The sequence below is a fragment of the Pagrus major genome, chromosome 7, assembly GCF_040436345.1.
Source record: "Pagrus major chromosome 7, Pma_NU_1.0".
In the NCBI taxonomy this organism is placed as follows: Eukaryota; Metazoa; Chordata; class Actinopteri; order Spariformes; family Sparidae; genus Pagrus; species Pagrus major.
Window position 1 is genome coordinate 15,008,921 of NC_133221.1, and position 12,488 is coordinate 15,021,408.

Sequence of the window (12,488 nt, forward strand, 5' to 3'; positions counted from 1 at the left end):
GTTTTTCCTATGCACAGGAAGAAATAGACTCAATACTAATACACTGTTAACAAACAGCAGGTTTTCGCAATAAATTCTCACAGTAAACTACTGTAATTATGCTTTTGCAGTGCATGATGGGTAATAATTTTGAATGTAACAACAAAATGCTGCTGCTGCTGCTGAATTTGAGTTTAAGTGACATTCTGAAGCGACCATAAAAAAGTAAAAATGCTACACTACAAGGAAATACTGTAATTAGGCTACAGAACCATACAGTAATTTACCAATACAATTTTGTAGTTTTACAACAATGTACACATGCTAACATACTAAAAGCCTAACATGCTTACATGAAAATGTTAACGTGAAAACAGTACATTACTGTAATATTACTGTAAGTTGACTGTAACTTTGTAAATTTACAATAACTATCAGTGTTATTACAGCATCACAATGTAATTTTACATCAAAATGCAGTATTTTCACAGTAAACCTCTGATTAGGTTACTATAGAGACATAGTGTCTTACTGTGATTTTCATCAATATTACTGTAAAAATAATTACAGTATACTACTGTGAATTTACTACAATCATTAGTCAGTAATTTACTGCCAAATTACAGTAATAATCTTCACAGTTTAGTTTCACACATAGAGTTTCAATTTCAGATTACAGATTTTATTACACACACACACAGAGACACACTTGCATAATCTCACATTTGATGATTGGCATTTGCAAAAGCAGCTGCGAGACAGAAAAGGTCAAAGGGCTAATATCTTAACACGTGTCAGCGGAGAAAAACATTAACACTCGCGCACGCAAACACACACCATCACCCACTCGCTGAAAAGTGTGTTTCTATCGACACGGGCTTCACAGGCAGCGTCTGACATTTCGCTGGGAGTGTGAGGCTAAGCGTTCAGACCTTTAGAGAATGTTATTCTCTCATTCCTCTCTCATCCTCCCTTTATTCCACCGTCCTTATCTTTGTTTGTTCCAAGAGCGCACTTTGTTGTGGATCTCAAGCAGATGCACCTGCCGGAGGTTTTGCCTCTCAGTGCCCTGATGCACACACACACATGAGAAATTCCTGTTAAATTCCAAGTAAGATCTGACGAAGTCCAGGCCAGAGAGGACACAGAGGCATCCACTGTGTCTGTTGCTGTTCTCCATCAGACCAGGAAGTAATCAGAAAACAGCGTACACATGAATCAATAGCCAAACTGAGCCAAGCACAGAATGATATGCAACGATATGCAGTGGCCAGGTGTGTTGCTATGGTGAAGGAAATGATTGGCCAGGCTCTAGATTACAGTGTTCGCTTCCCAAAACAGCCTGCCTGCACACACACAGCAGCAGCACAACACACACACACACACACACACACACACACACACACACACACACACACACACACACACATAACCTCACACATGGCTCAGCTGAAATAAGCCGGCTGATTGCAGTAGTTTTACGGGTAAAGCCATTTGAATGGAAATGGAAGTGCATTACCAAAACTCATAGACACCAGGAGCAGCTGTGAATGAGAGAAATGACTTGCTATGAGAACATACTATGCACATCACAGTTGGAAGTAGAAAGAAGTGCTTGTGTGTATGTGGGGAGAGATCCCTGAGAGTCAAGCTGTTAGTCAGGGCCCGAAAAACCTTCCATCAGGTCCTTCACCTTTAGCCTGTTCGAAATGCTGCTGTTTGCCAGCTATTATAACCTTATGCTTCTTTTATTGAACACAATTTTCTTGGCGTCAGACCACAGGCCGTCACATCTTCAACCATCAACACCAGCATAAAAGCTTTTCATGGCAAAGCAGTTGCACAGATCAACACCTTTAAACATCAATGACTCATTACTCATTACCAATTCCAGCGCTGGTCGTCCTGCTTCTTTGTCGTGTTAAACAAACTCACCAGCATCCCACACAACGCCTCCAGAATGATTTCCCTCCCGTACCCCCAATCTTTCAGCCATGATCGACAGAGCCATGACACGCCTCGCACTCATAATAGCAAATGACACCGATCGCCCCCTCAGTGCATTCTCCAGGGCACTGCTCTCCGGTCGTAGAAACCGGACTTGATGACTTGTAGACTTGTTGACAATGTTTGTAAAGATGTAGACGTATCTGAGTGCATATATGTGTATTTGAGTATGGGTGAAGAGGGCAGGGTTATGAATGAGTATAGTATATGTACGGGCCCAGGTGTATGTTTTATGTATTGTGTATATTGTATGTTTCTTTGTGGAATATGCAAAGGATGTAAATTGAAATCTCTCCTAGCGACAGACACGCGCAACAGATGCATATTCACTAGTGCTAGGAGCATAAATGAATCATAAATGATTTATGAAAATATACAAAGGTGTCACTTTGTCAATTGTTTTATGTAACTTTTCACTAGTTTCCGGCTGTTGTTAAAATTGTTGATTAATTGTTAAAGGATAAGCACACCCTGAAATTAAAATTTTGCCATTATCTACTCACCCTCATGCCGATGCAAAGTCAGGTGAAGTTTTGTAGTTCACAAAACATTTCTGGAGCTTCACAGCAAAACAGCATTGCGGCATTCACCTTAACAACTGAAGTAGATGGGGACTTGTTATAAAACTTAAATAAAACAACTGAACACAATGTAAAATATCTCCAAACAGCTCGTCTGGCGTAATCCAAGTCTTAGGAAGCCCCCTAGAACAATACAGACCCGAATTAATTTGAAAAAACAATATTTACACACTCCACACGTGGTTGAGCTTTGGGTCCCCATTGACTTCAGTTGTTTAGGAGAATGTTTTGTGGACATTAAAACTTCACCCAACTTTCCCTTGGCGTGAGGGTAAGTCAATAATGACTGAATTTTCATTTTTTTGTGAACTGTTCCTTTAAGTCAGAACAAGAAACACTGATATATTTATTGATGAAATGTACTGATTATTTAAACATTTTTTAGAAAGATTAATTGATATTAAAAATCACAACTTTATGCCCTATGACACAGACATACTCAGTGTTTGCACACAAAACACACACTCATGCATTCAGTAATTATTGTCTTACAGCAGATATCCAAGTGCTTGAGTGACATGTGCTTCTCAAACACACCATCCATGAAGCCAGTGTGAAGGTTGGATTCTGATTCATATCAGCAGAATATGAAAAGGAAAGCAAAGGAAAATGCAGCTCATAAAGTAGGGAGAGAAGCAACTTACGTTTCTCCGTGATTATCTTTTATTTGAGAATGATGACAGTTACATGTTCCCTGCTTTTGACGAAAAAAAAGCTATTTCAAAAGATGATGTGAGAGAGTGAGAGAGCGAGAGAGAGAGCATAACATTGACTCAAAGGCACACAGATACCCACAACACCCTACAGGCACACACAGCAGACGGTAGCAGCGAGAGGGTGATGATGGAATGAGTGTGTGTGTGCTGTGGAGTGTATGAGAGAAAGAGTGCATGTGTAAAACAGCATGAACTGATGATGGAGTTTGTTGTGGTAGTGTCCAAAGAACCTGAGGCAGTCATTACCTCTACTGCCGAACCATTTAGGAAAATAGCCTCTTTTCACAAGATGGCCAAAAGTCTGTCCGCTATCACTGTCTGTATGTGTGTGTCCCGAGGGGTTGTAGTGTTGCTCCAGTGCTGAGGGGCACTTATACAGCCAGTTGTAAAGCTACTTTCTGCATGGGTGTTTCTCTGCCTATTATTATTTGACCCACTAATCAATTCACTTTTGTACTGGCACTATTACATTTCTCCTCTCTTCTTCTCCCTTAGAGACTGGTGGAGGCAGCAGAGTTAGCCCACCTACAGCACGAGGAGGATCCAGACCTACAGGTACGTGTATGCGTACTATGGATCTGACCACACATACATTACTACAGTCAACACGTTCACTCCCTGTTTTTGTAAGCTGATTAATTAAATCATGCTGTAAATAATTTTATCCTACAGAAGCCAGTGCTTGTGAGATTAGTGAGAGAAAAGGCCTAGCGATGACAAGGGCCTCTGTAAACACTACAGAGGAGAGACGGGCAGAAAAGGCATTAAGAGTCTTGTTCTTTAGTCTGTTTCGCTTGACTGGGCTTAACAGTCTTTTCTCTTGTAAAAGTGCATGTTAGCCCACATCTCTCTGTGATCAATTTTTTCAGCATAGGTCTCAGCCTGCTACCGTCACACTGTCAGGTATTCACAGTCCAGCACGAGCAGATGCGCCAACAAGCTTGCATACAAAAAAAACATTGGTGTTTTTCATTTAAGTAACGAGTGACGCAAACAGTGACACAGAGCTCACACTGTTTTTATGTGCTTATGGCTGTTAATGAATGGTGCCAACGTTTGCCAGACTCTGTCAGACTCACATGCGTCTGTGATGAGTGCCAGAAGTAATTCTAGTGTTCTCCAGCAAGTTGCTTTATTTCTAAATGCTAAAAAGGTCTTTATATAAACTATCACGACATTAAAGCAATGAGTTTCATACCCTCTGATTATCAGTCTGGCCGATTATTCAACATTTTTACAATTATCAGTATCTGTTCTTTTTGTTGCTGATTGCCGATCAGCACCGAATAATCTGAATTTGCTTGCTAAAGTTATTAGATGAAAGTGGGGCGAAGGTAAGTGTTAAGGAGCAGAAAATGGAAATACTGAAGCAAAGTACCTCCAAGTTGTACATAAGTACAGTAGTGGACTAAATTGTAGGTGGTTACATTCCATCACTGGTTATTCTCAATTTTGAGACTACATGTATATCAGTTCCAATTATTGGATATCGGTCTCCAGGATTACTAATAATCTGTGTCGGTATCAGCCCTGAAAAAAACAGTCAACGCCTACTCCATGCATCCTCGATTGTTTGTATTTGCAATTGTTTATATTGTTTGTTTTGATGTTTTCCAACTTGGGTGTAAGGTTTATCATTGTTGGCATCATTCAGTTCTGATTACTGCACACAGGTACTGATACACTGTTAACAGTCTAGTTAGCTGCCATAGGTTGTCAGCCATTATGATGTAGTGACTCTTGTAACTGTATATTAAAACATAAATGCCCAAACCTCACTGTAACCCAAATTTCTCAGTTGAAAACATGTTAGATACAAATATGTAAATATGAACTTAGCTCACTCAAATTTGTCATGTCTTACAGATCATGTTGGACAACCTTTACTGCACCCAGATCAGATGAGGTTAATATTTAGCAGGAAACCTATAGTCAAACTCCTCAGGTAGAACAAATATGCCACTCAGTCTGCATCATGCATCGTGATTGTGCCTACAGATGTATGATCGGACGTGGGAAGCATGCATATTTTGTCAGAGGTGAAGCAATTAATCCTCACGATTCTGTGCCAGAATTTACCCTGTGACAAACACATTTTGAGCCGGAAACATAAATTGTGAATTATTTATGGTTTTATATCACTGTCATATTGCTCCTCAAAAAAAATCAACACATTTCAAACTCTTTCCTGTGAGTTCCACCCTCGGTTCTGCAGACTTGGGCAAATGCATTCAGCTAATCATATCTGCATACACACCCCCAAACCCAGCCTCTGCTCTCATGGTTCTGCCTCAAATCCATTTGAGCAGCTTTAATTTTACAGCTTTGTATTGTGTGTGTGTGTGTGTGTGTGTGTGTGTGTGTGTGTGTGTGTGTGTGTGTGTGTGTGTGTGTGTGTGTGTGTGTGTGTGCGTGTGAGCCAGAGAGAGAGAGAGACAGTGCGCTTGTGATGTTTTCGCCTGAGTTCGCTGCGCCTCGTGCACATCTCAGAACAGAGTTTATAAAAGTAGGAGGAGCGACAGCAGAAACTTGAGTTTTAAAGAGGAAATATGATGCTAAGCTGACTTGGGAGTATTTGCTGCTAAACTACTTATAAAGTCTGTGGCGCGTGTGTTGTGTGTGCCTGTGTCTCTGCCTGTGGCGGTGAGTATGTGTTTACTCTGTCAGCTCTTTAAGGCCTTACAGTGAATGCCCAGAGGTTTTCTGCTGTCATGGGCCATTAAAGAGGATCAATTACTGAATTTAAGCACTGACTGCTGTCCACTCCTGAATCTTCCACTCATAGAGCCCCTTAACTTCTTTCTCTTGATTCTCCAAAGGCTGTGCAATTTCTGCTCCTTTTCCCTCTTTTTTAATTCAACAAAGGTAACAACAACGGACTGAGAATTTATTTTTGATCCTCAATTAATTGTTTAACCAATTTTTAAAAAGAAAACTTTCATATGATAATAAATGTATTGGTCGTCCTACATTGGCCTATCACAGATATATTGGTATTGGGGTATTGATATGATATATCAATATCAAAATTATTTAGTCCCGAGTGTAGGTATCTTTTCCATCAAAAAAACCTTTAGTGCTGTTCTTTGATCTACTTTTAATGAACAAAAGGTTGTTCAGTTCTGATAAAACTGCTGGGCCACTGTTGTTTACAAGCCAGCAGTCCCTTCTCACTGTCATCACATTTAAACTGTGCCAGTAGCTGCCGCCTCTATTTCCTCAAAGGATGCTGATTGGTCTGATCATTGTTTGACCGGCCACAAGCGTATAGCTTGAAGCCTGGCTAGACCAATTTGCGGGATAAAATATCTGGGATCTTGGGAACTCAGATGCCTCACAAGGTAAATGCCTTGGTCCCTTGTTAAAAATATCCAGCGGTTTCACACTTACAAATGTTGAAACACAGTCTTGAACTGCAGTCACCGGCTTAGCAGCCTTCTCGCTTAACGCTACCAACATCCCCACCGCCAACCAACACGAAAGTCATGTCACAACATATAATGTGAACATGATATGACACTTATTGTAGTCGTATCAGTTGTTTGCAGATACATTAACTTCCAACATTTTGTCGTGGCCACTGGGTTGCAGGTACACCAGGAGATCAGCCAATCGAAAATGTTGTGACATTTAATTGCAAAATGGCAATGTGTTTCTGTATTTAAAAAGTATAGACTGCCACCCACTCCCTATAACTGACAGTGAAGAAATTTACAACAGACCAAGAAACTAACACACTCAGTAGAAAGTTTATCTAATACAAAACACACTCTAATGAAACGAAATGGGTTGGTTACTGAAGAGTAAATTATGAGATTTATTGCTTCTTATAGAAATTATTGCTTCTTGTAAACTGTCAAGCAGGTGGAGCACATAAATGTATATTATATATGGTTACCTGAACAGGTTTTATATGAGGGTGTACTTGTTATCTTTTAATGTATCTCCCTTTATCTGTACTTGTGTATAAGTGTGTGTTGTTGTGCAAGTAAAACAAAATTGCCTTCACAGATACGTGTTTCTGTTTGTCAAGTATCTGTAAAGGCAATTTTGTGTGTTCTTGTGGTCATGTGTTTGTGCATCTGCATGTCTGTGTCACTTGGTGACGCTTGTCTGCGTATGTTTGTGTTGTCATATGCTGCTTGAGGGGCTGTAACACTGTGTGGGCTCACAGCGGTGCTTTATGCCAGTAATTACTTGGCGGCGATGAGATGAGCCCAGCAAAGTGAGTGTCCCTTTTGTTTCAGCTTAAATCACATAGCTAGAGAGCTGATAATGGCTGATAGAGAGCCTATATTGTAATGTAGAGTTTCACAATGTCTAGGACAGAGTGAGATGCCATTATCAGGCCAAAATTCCCTCTATTCAAGAAGACCAACATACCTGTATTATGTATGTAGGATGCCAAAAATGTAGGGATAGTAGGCAGGGGAAGGAGGAAAGAGAGAGGGAAGATGAGGGAGAGAAATAATACTATCAATTACATGTACCTGGCAGATGTTGGCATTGGTGTGTGACAATAGTAATAGCATTTACCTTAATCAGAGAATAACATAATGGCAGATGCAGCGTTACTTCATTACAGAGCTTACTCATGACGCTTTGCGTTCCACTGCACAGCAGGGGATGCAGGCAGGAAATTTGCATGATGGCAACACAGATAAACATGGAGAGTGAACAGAGAGGGACTCCAGCCAGCCAAAACACAAACGAAGAGATCGTCCCTAAAAGATGGGCTATGGTCGTCACATGGTCGTGGTTTGGATGTGAAAAGTCTGATATGGACCACAGAACTGTACTTTGCATATTATGTCGCAGATCAGTCCCCACAACAGACTCAAATATTAGTATATATTTTCTTGTTGGGTATGTACTGTTATTCAAAATGTAATAAGAAGTGACGTAAAATAAAAGATTACAGATATTTTTTCATTAACTTGTCCTTGCCATGTCCTTAAACGCATTGTTATCTGGATATAACATTGACCTATGTTGGGATATGAGATGAGGTCATATGGCACAGCCTTACAGCACAAACAGGTTTGCACCGCTTGCTAGTTCAGTAAACTCATCATCAACCTCGTCATCATCATAAATCAGTTAATCAAATTCAAATTCCAAGCAGCTTTATTGGCAGGACAATATAGATTTGTGTTCACATAACAATTATAATAATAAAATAAACCAACAGATCAGTAAAATCATAACAATACAAATACATAATATAAATACATAATGAGACTGAAACACATAACAAACATAATTATGTTCATGATGGCTGTATTCACTCAGATATGTGTGAATCCAACCTGCAAAATACCACCCGTCAGGGTTTGGTACAATTAAATCACCATATTACAAGTTTACCATAAGACCTCAGCATTGACAGCACAGAATGGTTAAAAGAAACATATGCCTACCTGCATAATGTTTATTATCATCCTCTCTCCTCTTTCATCCTCTCCATATTCTTCATCATTCTCTCCCTCCTCATCGTCACCCTGCCGATCCACTGAAGTTTGTTTGGCCTGCCTAAAGTCTCACTGACTGACTGACTGAAGCAAAGTTACGCTGACTTAAGCGATTACCAAGTAACATCAATGGGAAATAAAGGACCGACAGAAACACTTGCATCATATTTCTCAGAAAATGTATCAAAGTATTGAAAGATCTTGATAGTTACAGACGAAGTGTCAGTCCAAATGTGTGTGTGTGTGTGTGGGAGTGTTCAGCATTGTGTCCCAACACCCGTCACAAATCAATCACTGCTCCACAAGCTCGGTCGTTCTGCATCAATGCTAGAGTGTGTGTGTGTGTGTGTGTGTGTGTGTGTGTGTGTGTGCGTGTGCGTGTGTGCATGCGTGTGTGTGTGTCTTGGTATTTATCCTTAGTTAAGCAGGTTTTACAGAACCTCTTGGCAAACGATGTCGCAGCCATTAATTTGTCTTTGCTAATTGTGTTTTGATTGCCTGAGCGTAAAATGAAATGGTTGAACATTCTTTAGTTAGGATCGCAAACTGCTGTAGTGTTTTTATGTTGCCGTTTCATGCATGAATATTAATATGCATGTACATTCTGTGTGAACACTGTAGGTGTGCACCTGTGTGTGCGTGTGTGTGTCTGCACACACTGCTCTGATGGTGGCATTTCTAATGGAGCTTTTTACCGCAGAACATGGTGAATAGATGGTAATTATCACCAGCTGTGCTAAAAATATCACGTCTACGCTGTAGGGTGAAACCTCCTCCATCACTATTCGGGGGTTTATTATAAAATGTTTGTGTGTTTTTTTGCTATTGGATACATATTTGGCTGGCGGGGGTTTGATAGGAATTTCCTTATCTATCCTTTCCAGAGCTCTTCTGCTTCCATGTGAAATTGGCACGGTAATCTGCTGCGATTTTCCTCCCTTGCTCTTTTACCCGCAATGCTCGTGTACTGTAAATAGGAAAGCAGAGAGCAGTCTCCCATGCCCTCTGCAGCCAATGAAATCCTTCCTTGGAGGTTGGAGACAAACAGCCAATTGCCAAGCCCGATGTTGACTGAAAATGTAGCCCCAGTCTGGAGGGAGCAGCGGGAGAGAAATGCTTAATCTTTCCTTTCTCTTGCTCTCCCTCTTTTGTTGTCATATTCCCCTGTCTAGGGCATTACCATGGAGTGCAAGAGAGGTGGCCACATGCTTGTTGATTTGCCTATTTGCTCTTCTTATTACTGGCAAAAAATATTTGACCCGAGTGTATCCAGAGTATCTTCTGCTTCACGGCCAGTGATGCGAAGGTGTGATTTAAAAAAAAAAAAAAATTCAGCCATTTATTCAAGAGTGGGCCTTGTGTGTCCAACGTGGACTGCACAAACACACCACACACGCATAGACACCACTTCTTTCGCATCAAAAAACACATTCTTTTTCACCTGCTTGCCAAATCCAGACTCAAAGCATTTCAAGGCACCCTACACTACAATCTCAGAGAGACTGGTTCAAAAAGGTCCCCGACAGAGAGCCATGGTGCTACCTTGAATCACCCACGTCTGGAACGCTTATATGAAAAAATTAATCAGTTTAGTGGAACTCAGCTAATTGTTGCCCCTGCTTTTATATATTCATATCTCCACAATACAGTTTTGGGCCTGGAGAGATAAGCACCGACTTATCCAATTATTATTTTCCTTTGGACAGAGAACATTAGCCACTTATGATGGATAGAACTTGTTTTCATACTACTTTATGTATATTTCAACAAATTCACAGTTTTTTATTAACCTTAAATCTTTGTTAAGCATTACTTGTAACATCAAAAGTAAAACTTAGCTTTGATTACAGTTTATAACACTGATAATTGTTTGTCTCTTTCTCTGCCACACATACCAATCTGCAGCAGAATAGTTTTTAGCCTCACGTGCCTGCTGTAGAGTTTACTCATGTTTCCCAGAGTGGGCGAGCCCAACATTTAAGATGCGTGAAGAAGGATTTTAAGCACAGCGCATGAACCCCTACTTGGCCTTTCCTCTAAGTTGTTTTCTTAATCTGCTGTCTTGTTTGCTCGCTGATTACCTGTATCCATGCCCCCTGGTTGTTTTCCAGTCACATTTCCACACTCTGGGAGTGGTGTCTCCCCCTTCCCTGACTGTGGAGAAAGAGAGAAGGGAGGTGGGTGAACAGAAAGGGAGAGTTGAAGTGGAGATGAGAGTTTAAAGTGAACACCAGAGGGTGGAGCGTCACGGTCAAACCCCCGCTTCACATGTGGTCTCCTCTCTGTCTCGCTCTCTCTCTTCTCCCCTTGAGGATGTTGACTCACTGTTGTGCTCTTTGCAGCAAGAGTATTTATCAGAATCAACAAGAGTGGTGCACGTGGGTCGCACATATACTGTATGTGCTTGATGTGCACGTAGGCTATTAGGCTGCATAGGTGCTCTTCTATAAGGCAAATGGCACTCCTGCCTGTGTGCTTTTAATGCGGTGAAAGCAGGTGTGTCTTTTTGCCGTACACGTTTTTGCCAAGCTAAATTTTGAAAGTGTCCAATCCAAAAAATTCCATCCCCTTTCTTCAGGACTGCCCCCAGAGCCACTCCTCCAAAACATGTGAATGCTCACTGGCCGACTACACCAACACCCCCATAGTTCTCACTGGCCAGCTGGGAGATGAGGTGGCTAGTTTGCTACTTTCCGGAAGCTTTCTTAGCTTTTTCAGCCTTATAAATACATAAATAAATCATTGTCATCACTAATCATATCCAACCATATACCTCATGTCTCCCTCACATATAAGAAAACACCCAAAATTATCATAATGAACGTAAACAACAAAATAGTATGTTAGCATTGGGAAATTCTAGCTGCAATTTCTTTGCCGTTCTTGTGCCACTAGCTCGCTTATAGCTTTAGCAATATGTCCACCTAGCCTTGTGGAAGACTCCAGTCATGTGCAGTGAGTGCACGGGGAGATTGCGTGCTGGCAGGCAGGTTCATAAACAGATAAGTAGCCTGTCTAGTCTTTTCAGGGCTGAATTAAATGGCCTCATTAAAAGTCTACAGCAGTCACAGATCTTGATCTCTTTTCTTTCATTTGTCAGTGCGTTTGTTTTATTGATTGCTGTCGGGATGTTAAGAGATTTTCTACAAATATAACAAAAGATGCTTGTAGAATAACTTAGAAACCCTAGCTTTATAAGTAACATTGCTAAAAAGAGAGCCACTCAACTCAGTGATTGCAGGGAAAGACCTGTAAGTGTTGCCTCACTGTAGCGCCTCTATCTTCCTACACAAGTCTCACTCAGCAGGCACAAAAATATTCTGACAAGTCTGTAGAAACCAGTTGCATGCATGTAGAATGTGTATAGATGTAGCATAATTTCTTCTCCTTCTTTTCAAGTTGTTTTACATGCAATTAAACTTGAGAGAATATTAAAGGGAACATATTTAATGGATAAGGGTCTTCACCTGGCGATTATTTTCTTGATAAATCACATAATTTCTCCTCCTGTGAAATGTCAGGAAATGATAAATAACATATGTTTATTACAATTACTCAGAATTCAAGCTGAGGTGTTCACACACACAACAGTCCAAAAACCACAGATATTAGGTTTATTGTAATTAATAAAGAAAGGCAGCAAATCCTCATTTATTGATATGTAAATTGGAAATATTTTGCTTTTTTCCCCACTTGAAAAATGAAATGGTTCGTCAATTTAAAAAAGGTCATCA

General features: G+C 40.5%; 1 protein-coding gene across 1 annotated transcript in view; it reads left to right on the forward strand.

The window, feature by feature from the left end:
• The window catches only part of cacna2d3a (calcium channel, voltage-dependent, alpha 2/delta subunit 3a), a 120,521-nt gene that overhangs the window by 32,369 nt on the left and 75,664 nt on the right, over positions 1-12,488 (forward strand). The window contains exon 4 of the mRNA XM_073470501.1: positions 3,779-3,838. Within this exon, the coding sequence (XP_073326602.1) occupies positions 3,779-3,838 (60 nt within the window). The remainder of the gene's footprint in view (positions 1-3,778; positions 3,839-12,488) is intronic.